The 13,777-nt window shown below is 36.8% G+C and overlaps 1 protein-coding gene across 2 annotated transcripts in view; it reads right to left on the minus strand.

Moving 5' to 3' along the window:
- RAVER2 (ribonucleoprotein, PTB binding 2) overlaps positions 1-13,777 on the minus strand; it is an 82,940-nt gene that overhangs the window by 13,250 nt on the left and 55,913 nt on the right. For both annotated transcript variants that reach the window (XM_036447422.2, XM_036447423.2), the window contains exons 10-11: positions 12,349-12,460; positions 10,526-10,656 (exon numbers count right to left, since the gene is read on the minus strand). In XM_036447422.2, the coding sequence (XP_036303315.1) occupies positions 10,526-10,656; positions 12,349-12,460 (243 nt within the window). The remainder of the gene's footprint in view (positions 1-10,525; positions 10,657-12,348; positions 12,461-13,777) is intronic.

Below are 13,777 nucleotides of genomic sequence, written 5' to 3' on the forward strand. Positions count from 1 at the left end.
CAGGAAAGATGCCTTGTTGACTAAGAGTAACAAAAGATTACAACTCCCAGGTAAGTACTATTCTCCTAATGTACAGCATAGCAAAGAGCAACCCAGTATGCCAGCATTAAATGAAAAACAACAAAATAACAAACGGCCCTAACTGGCTTGGCACAGTGGATAGAGTGTCAGCCGGTGGACCAAAGGTTTGATTCCAGCCAAGCGCAGGTACAGTAGTTGCAGTTGGGGCTCATACAGAAGACAACCAAGGGATGTTTTTCTCACACGGAGTGCTTCTGTCTTTCCCCCTCTCTTCCACTCTCTCTAAAAAAATAAATAAATGGAAAAATATCCTCCAGTGAGGGTTAACAAACAAAAAAGCCCACAGTATAAGCAGTCATATGAAACAGCTGAGATAATTCTTATGTTATTCTTTACATCAGCAATTTTCAAACAGTGTGCTACAAGAATTTTAAAAAAATGCAATACCTGACTATGTGGTCAGGGTATTGACTTATACCCTCTTACATTGAAATTTAAAAAATGACAACAGCCAACATAACAATAGTCACAAGGTGTAAATGAATCAAAATTAACCTGTTTTTATTGAGGAGGGGGGGTTGAGAGAGACAAAATATACATTTTTTTTTTTTTGGTGTGCCACAGACTTTTAGTATTTAGTTTATGTGTGCCATGACATGAAGAAGATTGAAAATCACTGCTTACATTATTGAAACTAATGACCAAGTCAAAATGAAAAGTTGCTTAAAATTTTTTAACTTATTTTACCTATTTACTAAAAGAAGGGGGGAATGTTGGTGACATTATCATTAGATATTAGATTTAGGTGTTTAAAAATATTCAATAAATTTGCTCCCTGCAAGTGAGCTTCTTCCAACCATCTCACGTAGATGTACCTTTTTACCTCTATCTCAAAACCTGGCATGTCGAACTCCACTTGCACATTCAAACTAACAGGATTATATAGGTGGCTATACTACTATTATCACTGCTAGAGCAAGCACGATAAATTTTAAACTTTTAAAAAATCTATCTCTGAGATTTTTTTTCAGTAACAGTTCAAATATTTAAGAAATGCAGTTTTTGAAAAATAACTGAAGCTTAATGGCAATCACCTGTGCTAATAAAAGGGTAATATGCTAATTAGGCTGGGAGACCTTCTGGACGTCCTTCAGGACAAAGCCATGGTGGTGGGGCTGAGGCAGAGGTCATTAGGGGCGATTAGGCCAGCAGCGGAGGGCAGTTAGGGGCGAGCAGGCTGGTGTGTGTGGGGGGGCAGTTGGGGGCAAGCAGTCTGCCGGGGAATGGCAGTTGGGGGTGAGCAGGCTGGTGGGGGGGCAGTTTGGGGCGAGCAGACCAGCAGGAGGGGGCAGTTGGGAGTGGAAGCCAGCAGCGGGGGGGGGGGGGGGGGGGGAGAGGGTAGTTGGGATGAGTAGGCTGATGGAGGGGGTAGGAGGGGGACGAACAGACTGGTGGGGGACAGTTGGGGGCGAGCAGGCCAGCAGGGATAGGGTAGTTAGAGGTAGCAGGCTGGTGGTGGTGGGGCAATCAGTCTAGCAGGGGCGGGCAGATAGGGGTGATTAGGCTGGAAGGGGGGGGGGGGCATTGGGGTTGATCAGGCCAGCAGGCAGAATGGTTAGGGGTAATCAGGCAGGCAGGCAGGTGAGCGGTTAGGAGCCAGTGGTACTGGATTGAGAGAGAGATGTCTGACTGTCAGTTTAGGGTTGGACATCCCCTGAGGGGTCCAGATTGAAGAGAGTACAGGCTGGGCTGAGAGACACCCCTCCCCCTGTGCACAAATTTCGTGCACCAGGCCACTAGTCACTAATTCTAATCAACTACAGAAATGGGAGGGGTAGGCATTTTAGCTTCTAATGATAACTAGATCTGGAATAACTGATTTCACTTGTTTGCTTATCAATAGATACTTTCAGGATCTCTTGATTATTATTATTATTATTATTTTTTAGAGTCCTATATGTTAATATTGACAAAGTTGTCCAACCATCACCACAACCTAATTCCAGGTATTTTTAAACACCTAGCTCTAATATCTAATCTGCCATCACTCCAAAGAGAAATCTATACCTATTGGTAGTCACTCAACTCCTAATTCCTCTGACCCCTAGACACCACCATCTGTTTCCTTTCTCTATAGATTTGTGTTATTCCATACATTTCATATACATGGAATCACAGAATAGTTGAACTTTCATAATCTGGCTTACTTCACTTAGCATCATGTTTTCAAGGCTCAACCATGCTGTGACAAGGATCAGAATTCTAATTCCTTTGATGGCTGGATAATATTCCATTTATGATTATACCACATTTGTTTATTCATCAATTGATGCACACGAGTTGTTTCCCTTTTGGCTATTATGAATAATGCTATGAAAATTCATGTACAACTTGGTGCATGGCATATATTTCAGTTCTCTTGGGAATATACCTAGCTAATATGGTAATGCTGCATTTAACATTTTCAGTAACTGCTAAACTGTTTTCCAAAGCAGCACTGCATTTTACATTTCCCCCAGCAACGTATGAGGGTAACAATTTCTCCACATCCTCACCAACACTTGTTATTGTTCATTTCTCATGTCTTTATCTATTCTTCAGACTGAATAATTTCAATTGACCTCTCTTCCAAACATGTTGATTCCTTCTTTTGCCTGTTCAAATCTGCTGCTGTGCCCTAGAAAACTTTTTCATTTCAGCTATTGTACATTTCAAATCCAGAATTTCTATTGGATCCTTTTTAAATGATTTGTCTCAATGAAGTCTTCTATTTTGTGAGACATTTATTCTCATACTTTCATTTAGTTCCTTAGATATGGTTTCCTTTCATTCTTTGAATATTCTTAAAATGATTTAAGTCTTTGTCTAGTAAGTACAATGTTTGGGCTTCCTTTGGAAGAGTTTCTCTCAATTGCTTTTCCCATGTTTAGGCCATACATTTTTACTTGTCTCAGGTTTTCTTGTTGAAACTGGCCACCTAAAATAATATATAAGGTGGCAACTCAGGAAATCAGATAGCACTCCCTCTTCAAAATTTGTTATTGTTCTTTGTTGTTTTAGTGACTTTTCTAAACTAATTATATAAAGTCTGTTTTCTTTGTTGTGTGTGGTCACTTAAGACTGTACTGTTAGCTTGTTGGCCAGATAATGACTGGGCAGACATTCCCTTTAACACCTGGAGCCAATAAGGCTCCCAGACTCTTTGTGGAGGGGCTGTGTGTGTGTGTGTGTGTGTGTGTGTGTGTTGAGTCATGCCTTCAATCCAGCCAGACAGCTGACAATTTTGTCTTCATTCTAGGGTCTTTCCCAAGCATGTGCAATCCTACACATGTCCATAGCTTTGTAAGAGTCCCAGAGAGATACAATCCATTTTTTTCATATTGCCCTTCTATCTTGTGACTTTGCAAAGTGTACTTATTAGTCTGATTGTTTTTCAGATTCTTAAAATTTTTTTAATGTAAAGAATCATGTCATATGCAAAGAGACATTTTCACTTTTTCTTTCTTATTTTATACTTTTAAAAACCTTTTTACACTAAAACCTTAGGTAAAAGGCTGAATAGAAGTGGTGAAAATGTACAGTTTTGCCTTGTTCTGACAACTTCTTTGTTTTAATTGGACAGAGTCCATTTTCATTTAACTATTATATTATCATCATTCAATTGAAGTTTACCACTTAGTTGTTTTCTATTCATCCTATTTTTTTCTCCTCTCCTGATATTTTTGATTTAATCAAATGTTTTTAAAATTCCATGATGATAAAATTATTGATATTTTAGCTATACTTCTTTGTAATTTTTAACAACTGCTTTCTGGATTACAGTATGTATTCCACAATTGATCACAGCCTACTTAGAGTTAATATTTTTTAAAAAAATATATTTTATTGATGTTTTACAGAGAGGGAGGGAGAGGGATAGAAAGCTAGAAACATCAATGAGAAACATCAACCAGCTGCCTCCTGCACACCCCCTACCGGGGATGTGCCCGAAACCTTTCGGTCCGCAGGCCGATGCTCTATCCACTGAAACAAACCAGTTTCGGCTAGAGTTGATATTGTTCTAATGTAATAACCCCACAAACATAATTTCATTCACCCTATTTTTTCCTTTGTACTATTGTCAAATATATTAAATCTACAAACATTATAAAACCCACAATATTTGGTCATAATGTTGCTTTTAAATAAATTTTTTTAAGAGAAAAAATATTTTTTATTTACCCACATTAATCGGTTGTTTTAACAAGTGGTTCTCAGTTGGGGGATGAGGGATCTAATGGGTAGAAGACAAGAATGCTGCTAAACATCCAACATTGTACAAGACAGCCCTGCACAACAGAAGTGCCCAGCCCAGAATGTCAACAGTGCCAAGGCTGAGAAATTCTGGCTCAAGAAAATGTGTTACTACTATTTTGTAGTTGCTTTCATGATAATTGCATTATAACTTTGGTTTTCAGCATATTAACTAATGTGCCTAAACAAAAAATGTTGCTTTTCTTTATTCTATTTGGCAGAGGAGGTCTCTGAATTTCTCAGATCTATAAGTCTTTTTTAAACCAATTTTTTTTTTTTTACCATTTTTTCTTCAAATATTTTATGCCCATTTATCTTTCTCCTCTCCTCCTGAAACTCCAATTATACTTATGTCAGACTGCTTGATATTGCCCCTCTGATCCCTGAGGGTCTGTTCATTGTTTTGTTTTTTGTTTTTAAATGTCCTTATTGATTAAGGTATTATATATGTGACCCCATCCCCCATTCCCTCCTAACCCCTGCCCCTGCCCCCACTCATGCCCGCACCCCCCTGTTGTCTGCATCCATTGGTTAGGCTTATATGTATGCATTCAAGTCCTTTGGTTGATCTCTGCCCTTTACCCCCACCTTCCCCTATTTTCTCTTTGAGGTTTGACAGTCTAATCGATAATTCTCTGTCTCTGGGTCTGTTTTTGTTCATCAGTGTATGTTGTTCTTTATATTCCATAAATGAGATCATGTGATATTTATCTTTCTCTGACTGGCTTATTTCACTTAGCATAATGCTCTCCAGTTCCATCCATGCTGTTGCAAATGGTAAGAATTCCTCCCTCCTCCTCCTCCTTCTCCTCCTCCTCCTCCCCTTCCCCTCCCCCTCCTCCCCCTCCTCCTCTCCCTCCCCCTCCTCCTCCTTCTTCTTCTTCTTTTTTTTTTTACTGCAGAATAGTATTCCATTATGTAGATGTACCAGTTTTGTTTTTTTCAACCTCTTTCTGTTCTTCATACCAAGTTATTTCTTTTGATTTGTCTATGTTAACGGAACATTTCCCCCTCATTTCTCTAATCTTCCTCTGAGACCAACCAGTGTATTTTTTTTTCTTCAGATACCGTATGTTTCAATTCTAGAGATTCTATACTTCTTTTTTAGAATGTATGTTTTTCCTGAAATTCCCTACCTGTTCATTTGGCCTTATTCTTTTAAAGTTCTTAAACATATTTACAGTAGCTGTTTTAGATATGACTGTTTACTAAGACCAACATCTGGATCCCCTTGGAGTCCTTTCTTCTTAATGGCAGGTCACATTCTGTTTTTTCAGTTATCTAGTAATTTTTGTTTACTGAGCACTGTAGATGATACAGAGACTGTGGATTGTGCGATCTTCCTCAAGACTGCTGGTTTTTGTTGTAAGGAGTTAACTTTTCTGAACTCAAACACAAATTGTCCCCTTTGTGCTGGGGAGGAGTTGTGTCTCTTCACGGGTCTTCTTTCCTATCTGTGATTTCCACTAGGTCCTCTGGAGTCTCCCTCACACAAACACAGTTCCAGTCAGTCAAGTGCACTTGGGCTGAGTTCACACAGAGATTTTCAGGCTCCTTCTTATGAAACCCCTTTTCCCGAAATTACTACTCCCTTACTTCTCAGTCTTCAGCCGGCAAGACTGCACCTTTCTACATTAATTGGCGGGGGTGGGGGGGAATCAGTGGTGCCGGTTCCCTCTTTCAAGGATGGACTCCCCTTCCATTTCTGCCTGCTGTTGGTCACTCTCCAGAGACTACCAAGAGTAGTTTTTCTTTCATATTGAATACAATTTAGTAACAATTATCTGCAGGAGGAATAATAGGACACAAACAACTTCACCAATGCTGGGATGCCAACTGGGATTTTTAAATGTGATAGTTTTATTGGAAAGTCCTTTCTTCTTAATGGCAGTCACATTCCGTTTTTTCAGTTATCTAGTAATTTTTGTTTACTGGGCAGTGTAGATGATACATCACAGAGACTGTGGGCTGTGTGATCTTCTTCTGTAGACTGCTGGTTTTTGTTGTAAGGAGTTAACTTTTCTGAACTCAAACACCAAACTGTCCCCTTTGTGCTGGGGAGGAGCTGCCTCTCTTCACAGGTCTTCCTTCTCATCGATGACAGCCTTTTCTCCTAATGCTTACACACAGCGGCCAGCGCACAACCACCAATCAACCAACCAGCCTCTATGAAACACCACCCCTGTGCCTGCAGAAACTTCTCCCTGGTATAATGGACATAGTGTGGGCTTTGGAATCAGAGAAGTCACTTCCTAACTGCATGAAGTTGGAAAGATTATTTATCCCTTTATGCTCTCCACTTGTATTATGCAGGCGGTCATTTAAATCGCACAAGATGGTTAGAAATACTTAATGCTTTGATTGCAGAGCAGGTAGCAAGTGTTCCAAACAAAGCAAAAATGTTGGTTTCCTTCCCTTAGACCTCTTCCTCCATTTCAGCAATGGAAATAGAAGAATTCCTAAAACATGACCACCTTTTACTAGTTACTTTATTCCATTAGTAACATTTAATTAAGTTTACTTTATGAGTACGAAAGAACATGAGAGAGAAAGAAGAAATCTCACTTTATGAACAAGCCTGAGGAAATAGCAGGGACTGCCCCAGGGAACAGGGAATCCAGGGAGGACCCACCCTCACAGGACCTCTGGGAAAGCAAGGGAGAGGCAGGAAGAGGGCGGGAATGCAAGAGGCATCTTTATCACAGAACGTCTCCACGTGTAAATGGCCAAGTGGCTTTCTGTGGATGTAAATATTCACAAACCACAGTAATCTAATAAAACTATTACTGAGAAAAGCAAGACCAATTTCAAAAGTGAAATAAAAGGTAAATAGAAAAATGATTTTTAAAACTTAAATCATACATTTAACTACATCTTAAAATAATTATTGTGCTTCTTCCTGTTTATAAAAATAAATTTTGTTCCTTATAAAGAAACAAATAAATTTGCACAGGGACTATATTTTATAAATTTTTAAAAAAATTTTATTATTAAATTATTATCTGTGTACATATTTTAACATTGCTCCCCCAATACATACCCCGCCTCCCCAGAGTTTTGTGTCCATTGGTTGTACTTATATGCATGTATACAAGTCCTTCGGTTGATCTCTTATCTCCCCCAGATCTACCTACTCTCCCTGCTGTAATTTTACAGTATGCTTATTGCTTTACTGTCTTTATATCTGACTTTTGGTTTGTCAGTTTATAATGTTCTTTAATATCCATAAATGAGTGAGGCCATGTGGTATTTCTCTTTCATTGACTGGCTTATTTCACTCAGCATGATGTTCTCTAGTTCTATCCAGGTTGCTGCAAATGATGAGAATTCCTTCTTTTTTATGGCAGCATAGTATTCCATTGTGTAGATGTACCACAGTTTTTTGATCCAATCATCTGCTGACGGGCATCTAGGCTGTTTCCAGATTCTAGCTATTGTAGATTGTGCTGCTATGAACACAGGGGTGCATATATCCTTTCTGATTGGTGTTTCTAGTTTCTTGGGATATATTCCTAGGAGTGGGATTACTGGATCAAATGGGATATATTTTATAAATTTTTTAAATTAACAATTGATTATAAAATGTTTTATAATGTGTTTACATATTGCTTTATATAATTTTTAATATTTGCATTGTTTCCTGGTATAAATATGACATAATTTATATTCTCAGTCCTATAAATTATTGGAAATTTAGATTGTTTCTCATTTTCACAGCTATACTAGCTGTACTGGTTAATAATGTGGATTTTTTTCAACAGATAAGAGTTACACATATTTTATTTTATATGTATGCTATTTTGTTGTATTGACAACAAGCTTCAAAACTTCATATGTCAAATTTGCTGAAGGCGTTAACATCATGGATATTTTTATCCTTAAAAATGTTGAATTTCATGCCAAAAAAAAAAAAAAAAGCGCATTCGTGGGAAGTTTTAATTCATTACTTTACTTTGAAGAAAAAGTTATCATATACTTCAGAAAGCTTATTGGTGAACATGCTCCATCTCAAGATACCTGTAAACGCTGCTTTAAATGCTTTAAAAGTGATGATTTTGATGTGAAAGACAAAGAACATCCAGGGCAACCAAAAAAGTTTGAAGTCCAACAATTACAAGCATTATTGGATGAAGATGTGTGTCAAACTCAAAAACAACTTGCAGAAAATTAAACGTTTCTCAGCAAACAATTTCCAATCTTTTACAAGCAATGGGAAAGATTTTAAAGGAAGGAAAATGGGTGCCACGTCAACTGAACAGAAGACAAATAGAAAACCAAAAAGTCATCAATAAAATGTTGCTTCAAGGGCACAAAAGAAAGTCTTTTTTGCATCGAATTGTGACTAGAGATGAAAAGTGGATTTATTTTGAGAATCCCAAATGCACAAAATCATGGGTTGATCCAGGTCAACCATCAATATCAATTGCAAGGCCAAATCACTTCGGAAAGAAGACAATGCTCTGCATTTGGTGGGATCAGGAAGGTGTGGTGTATTACGAGCTTCTAAAACCAGGTGAAACTGTTAATACTGATCACTACTGACAACAAATAATCAATTTGAACCACACTTTGATCATGAAACAACCAGAATGTGCAGGGAAAGTAATTTTGCTTCATGATCACACACATCAAAACCAGTCAAAGATACGTTAAATGATCTTGCCTGGGAAGTATTAACCCACCCACAGTATTCACCAGACCTTGCTCCTTCAGATTACCACTTGTTCCGATCGATGGCACACACACTTTCTGAGTAGCCCTTCAAAACATATGAAGAAGTGGCAAGTTGGGTCTCTAAATGGTTTGCCTCAAAACAAGAAAAGTTCTATTGGGACGGTATCCACAAATTATCTGAAAGATGGGGAAATGTGTAGCTAGTGGTGGACATCACTATTAATAAAGCACTTTTGATGTTTCTCTTAAAATTATCGTGTTTTATTACAAAATCCGCCATTATTAACTGTAAACTATTCATAAAAGATTTTATACATCCCTGATTATTTCCTTGGCTTTTGTCACCTAGAAATATAACCAGCACACACCCAATGTCCTTACCCATGTCATTATTTAAAATGTTAATAAGGGAACAAAGGTGAAGTTTTATGAAACATATAAGAGAATGCCTTCCAGGTTGTGTCCATTCATAACTGTTGTCTCTTAAATATAAGTATGCTGCTACCTAATTACATCATCTTCCAACCGAGGTTTCTCCCTCTTTTCCATGGGTACACAAGAGACCCTGATTATACATTTTGCTAATATCCAGCTGCACCATTTTTACAGCCTATTTGACCTGCATTTCTGGTACCCTATCATAAAAGCATATTTAGGCATCAATTGTTCTAAAGGAATTCCCATTGGTTTCCTTTTCTAAGTTTATCAGAGATGGGGGAGACACACACAGAGTTGCTCCCAGGAATCCAAGTGGAAGCGCTGCTCCCGTGGAGAGGACAGAGGCGGGAAGAAGCTGACTGCTCTAGGCAATGAGAAGGAATCATCGTAAAATCCTCATGATTACATATCATCTACTGCTAACATGACATACATTCTCAGGGTAAGCCACTAAGAATAAACTGAAGGGGGGAAAAGCAAAGCAAAACTGACATAAGTAGGTAACGGTACGGCACATCTAATGAATATAATCCTTTCCCTGTTATTGACTGTTTGGTTTAAAAGTTAGCCGTCTAGTGCCTGCAATTATCATGTTTCTACATAAATGAGCAATGGTGAGCAACAGAGGCATCTCCTTGGGGTTCTTAGCCAGGTCTATACTGGGGTTAGTCAGAGGTCAGCAGCATTTTTCTCTAAAGAGCTACATTGTAAAAATTTAACCCTCCAGCCATCAAGTCTCTATTGGAACTACTCAACTCTCTGCTGTGGCACCACAGCACTGCAGATAAGGTTTAAATGAATGAATCCGGCCGTATTCCAATAAAACTTTATTTACCAAACAAACGGTGGGCTAGAGTTGTTCTATAGTTTGCCAACCAATACTGTAAACAATGTCAGGTCGATAGTGCAAAATGATACTTAGCAATTTCTTGAATATGTCCTAAAATTGCAAATGGCGAGCAAAAAAATATTGTGTAGATCAGTGCAATTTTAATTTCCTCTGATAGTATGGGTAGGAATCACAATTTCACATTCAGTGAACTCAATATGTAGTTGAACCAATTTTTCTACAGGTCATCAAACTCTGAGACTCATTTACCTGTGCGTAATCACCAAAAGGCTGAGAATAAGCAATGCACTTTTCCAAGGTATGTTGTGATTCGTTTTCCTGAGAGACTGCCTCCAGAACGTTGCTCGCAATTCCAGTCTTCTGTAGAGTGGTTTTACTTGCTAAAGGCAAAATCAATACATATATTTTAGTAAGGTTTCTTTATTGTTAATTATAAACAGAGTACAAACTCATTAATGCAACATAGTTTCAAAGAGAACACCAATTTTAGCTTGCCAGGATATATTTCTACATTATCCCCAGGAGAAAAAAAAATACATATATAGTATATGATGTCTTATTCATTTAAAAGAACTGAAAATAAAAGTTTGCCCTATGATAAATAATTTTGGTGGAAACATATATGTCTAGCCCTGGCTAGTTTGGCTCAGTGAATAGAGCATTGACCTGCGGACTAAAGAGTCCCAGGTTTGATTCCAGTCAAGGGCATATGCTCGGGTTGCAGGCTTGATCCCCAATAGGGAGTCTGCAGGAGGCAGCAAATCAATGATTCTTTCTCACCATTGATGTTTCTCTCTCCCTCTTCCTTTCTGAAGTCAATAAAAACGTATTTAAAAAAAAATACATATATGTGTATGATCTCCAAAACAAGGCAAACAAAATGTAAATTAACCATTCTTGTTAATGTAACAGTTGTAACTATTAATTTTTAGACATTGTTTACAGTATTGGTTGGCAAACTATAGAACAACTCCAGCCCACCATTTGTTTGGTAAATAAAGTTTTATTGGAATACGGCCGGATTCATTCATTTAAACCTTATCTGCAGTGCTGTGGTGCCACAGCAGAGAGTTGAGTAGTTCCAATAGAGACTTGAGGGCTGGAGGGTTAAAATTAAAGCATATTAATTTTTTTCTGGCTTTTAAAAAATTAGAAATTAATGTTTAGATTTAAGAGGATACTCCATAAAATAAAGATAATGCACATTAAAAACAAAATTTATCTTCCATCTCTTCTCAACCAATCCTATTCTTTTACCCAGAGGTGACAGTTTAGAATTTATTTTCCCAGATTTACTTTACCTACAATATTTACACATTCAAATATGTATATGTAAGAATATATAGCTTTAACTAAACATGGAATCACTTTATACATACATTTGCTTTTCCCATTTAATTTGTCTTAGAGATAATATTACATGATTATCTACCTGCATGATTATATAAGAGAAGTTGCATAGTATTCCATTTTAAGACAAACTATTTATTCCTGTCAATGGACCTTACAGCACTTTCTAGTTTTTACTGTTAACAACCAATGTTCTCATGAATATCCTAATATATGTACAGCATAAACCACAGTTGTGATTTTTCTCTTAAAACTGTAAATTTACACTAACTGAAGGCCTGAGGAGATCCTCTAAGAAAGTACACGAGAATTCCACTTCTGCCAATGAGTAGTTCACAGGTTTTTGGTGTATTTGGCTAATACTCCAGATACATTAAATTTCTTAGAAGTTTAAGCCTCAAGCCTCTATTTTAGAAATACGATTCTATCTGTAAAGAATTATTGTGCCCAAGTAATTCTTCTGCCCCATTGTTTTTAATGATTCAATAATTCAATAAGTTAATTATATTTTTAATAAATTACAAAAGATGCCTTCCTTAACATAAAATGCATTTTAAGGGTTAATTTTAGTTGTTCTTTCATTTTAAAGAACAGGTTCATAATTTAAGGTTTAATTGGTCAATAGGCATGATTTGTTTCTATCAAATTAAAAACTGAAGTAAAACTCATTATGGAAAGTATTCAATAAAACTTCAAAGTATTAATACTGAGTTCTCACTTACATGATAAACACACACTGGGCAACACACTTGCCAAGTTTAGGTACGGGTTTTTACTAAGCCGTATTTCCTTTGGCGGTTCTCCCAAGAGTGAAGTCTGATTCTTAGAGGCAGCCTATTTATTAAAAACAAAAGAGTAAAAACTTAATAAGAGGTACAAGAAAATAAAAAGAAGTAATGAAGAAATACTTATTCTTCAATGAATCTAGTATGGTAAAAATTTGTAGAAACTAATGCTTCTACCTATGAAGATATAAAGTTATGAAATATTTCTGGATATTGATTAAAATGATCACATTTCATCTACTATTATTTTTTCAGTAAGTTTTAAAAAAACTATTCTGGAACCATTGAACTTTAGAACTGAAAGAAAATTAAAAGCCATCTTGTACAACCTTCTCTTTTGAACCAGGAGAGAATTTATCTTCACATGAAAAAACAAATTTCATAACTTACTTCCAGAAACAAAGTTATCAACATTATTTTTAAAAAGAACATTTAGTATGTGTTGGAGCCAGGCCTGAAACCCTTTCTTTCTTAACAGCTATATTACATTAGCCAGAATAATGCTAATGGACCAAATGGCTTCCCTGGAGAATTCTACCAAACATCTAAAGAGACATGAAACAAACACATAATTATCTTAATTGATGAAGAAAAAGCATCTGACAAAATCCAATACCCTCAGCAAATTAGAAATAGAAGGAAACTACCATAACAAAAGTCATGTATGAAAAAGCCAATATTATACTCAATGGGAAAAGAATGAAGATCAAGAATAAGATGAAGATGCCTTCACCACTTCTGTACAACACAGTACTGGAAGTTCTAGCCAAAGCAATTAAGCAGGAAAAAGATATAAAAGGCATCCAAATTAGAAACAAAAAAAGTAAAATTATCTCTTTTTACAGCTAACATAAAAAAGATTACACAGTCCTAGCCAGTTTGGCTCAGTGGAGCGTCGGCCTGCGGACTGAAGAGTCCCGGGTTCAATTCTGGTCAAGGGCACATGCCCAGGTTGTGGGCTCAGTCCCCAGAGGGGGGTGTGCATGGGGCAGCCAATCCATGATTCTCTATCATTATTGATGTTTCTGTCTCTCTTTCCCTCTCTGAAATAAATAAAAATATATATTTAAAAAAAGATTACACAAACACTGATAGAATTAATAAATGAATTTCAGGATATAAAAATCAACATGCAAATAACAGTTGTGTTTGTATATACTAACAAAGGACAATACAAAAAGAAAATCATTCCAGTAGGATAAAATACTTAGGAATTAACTGAACCAAGGATAAGTACTTGTACACTGAAAAACTACAAAACACTGTTGAAAAACATTAAAGATGACAAATAAATGAAAATACATCCCATGTTCATGAATTGGAAACAATATTGTTAAAGTGTCAATACTATCCCAAACAACCTATA

Source organism: Pipistrellus kuhlii, unplaced genomic scaffold, assembly GCF_014108245.1.
Source record: "Pipistrellus kuhlii isolate mPipKuh1 unplaced genomic scaffold, mPipKuh1.p scaffold_m20_p_2, whole genome shotgun sequence".
NCBI classification, from domain to species: Eukaryota; Metazoa; Chordata; class Mammalia; order Chiroptera; family Vespertilionidae; genus Pipistrellus; species Pipistrellus kuhlii.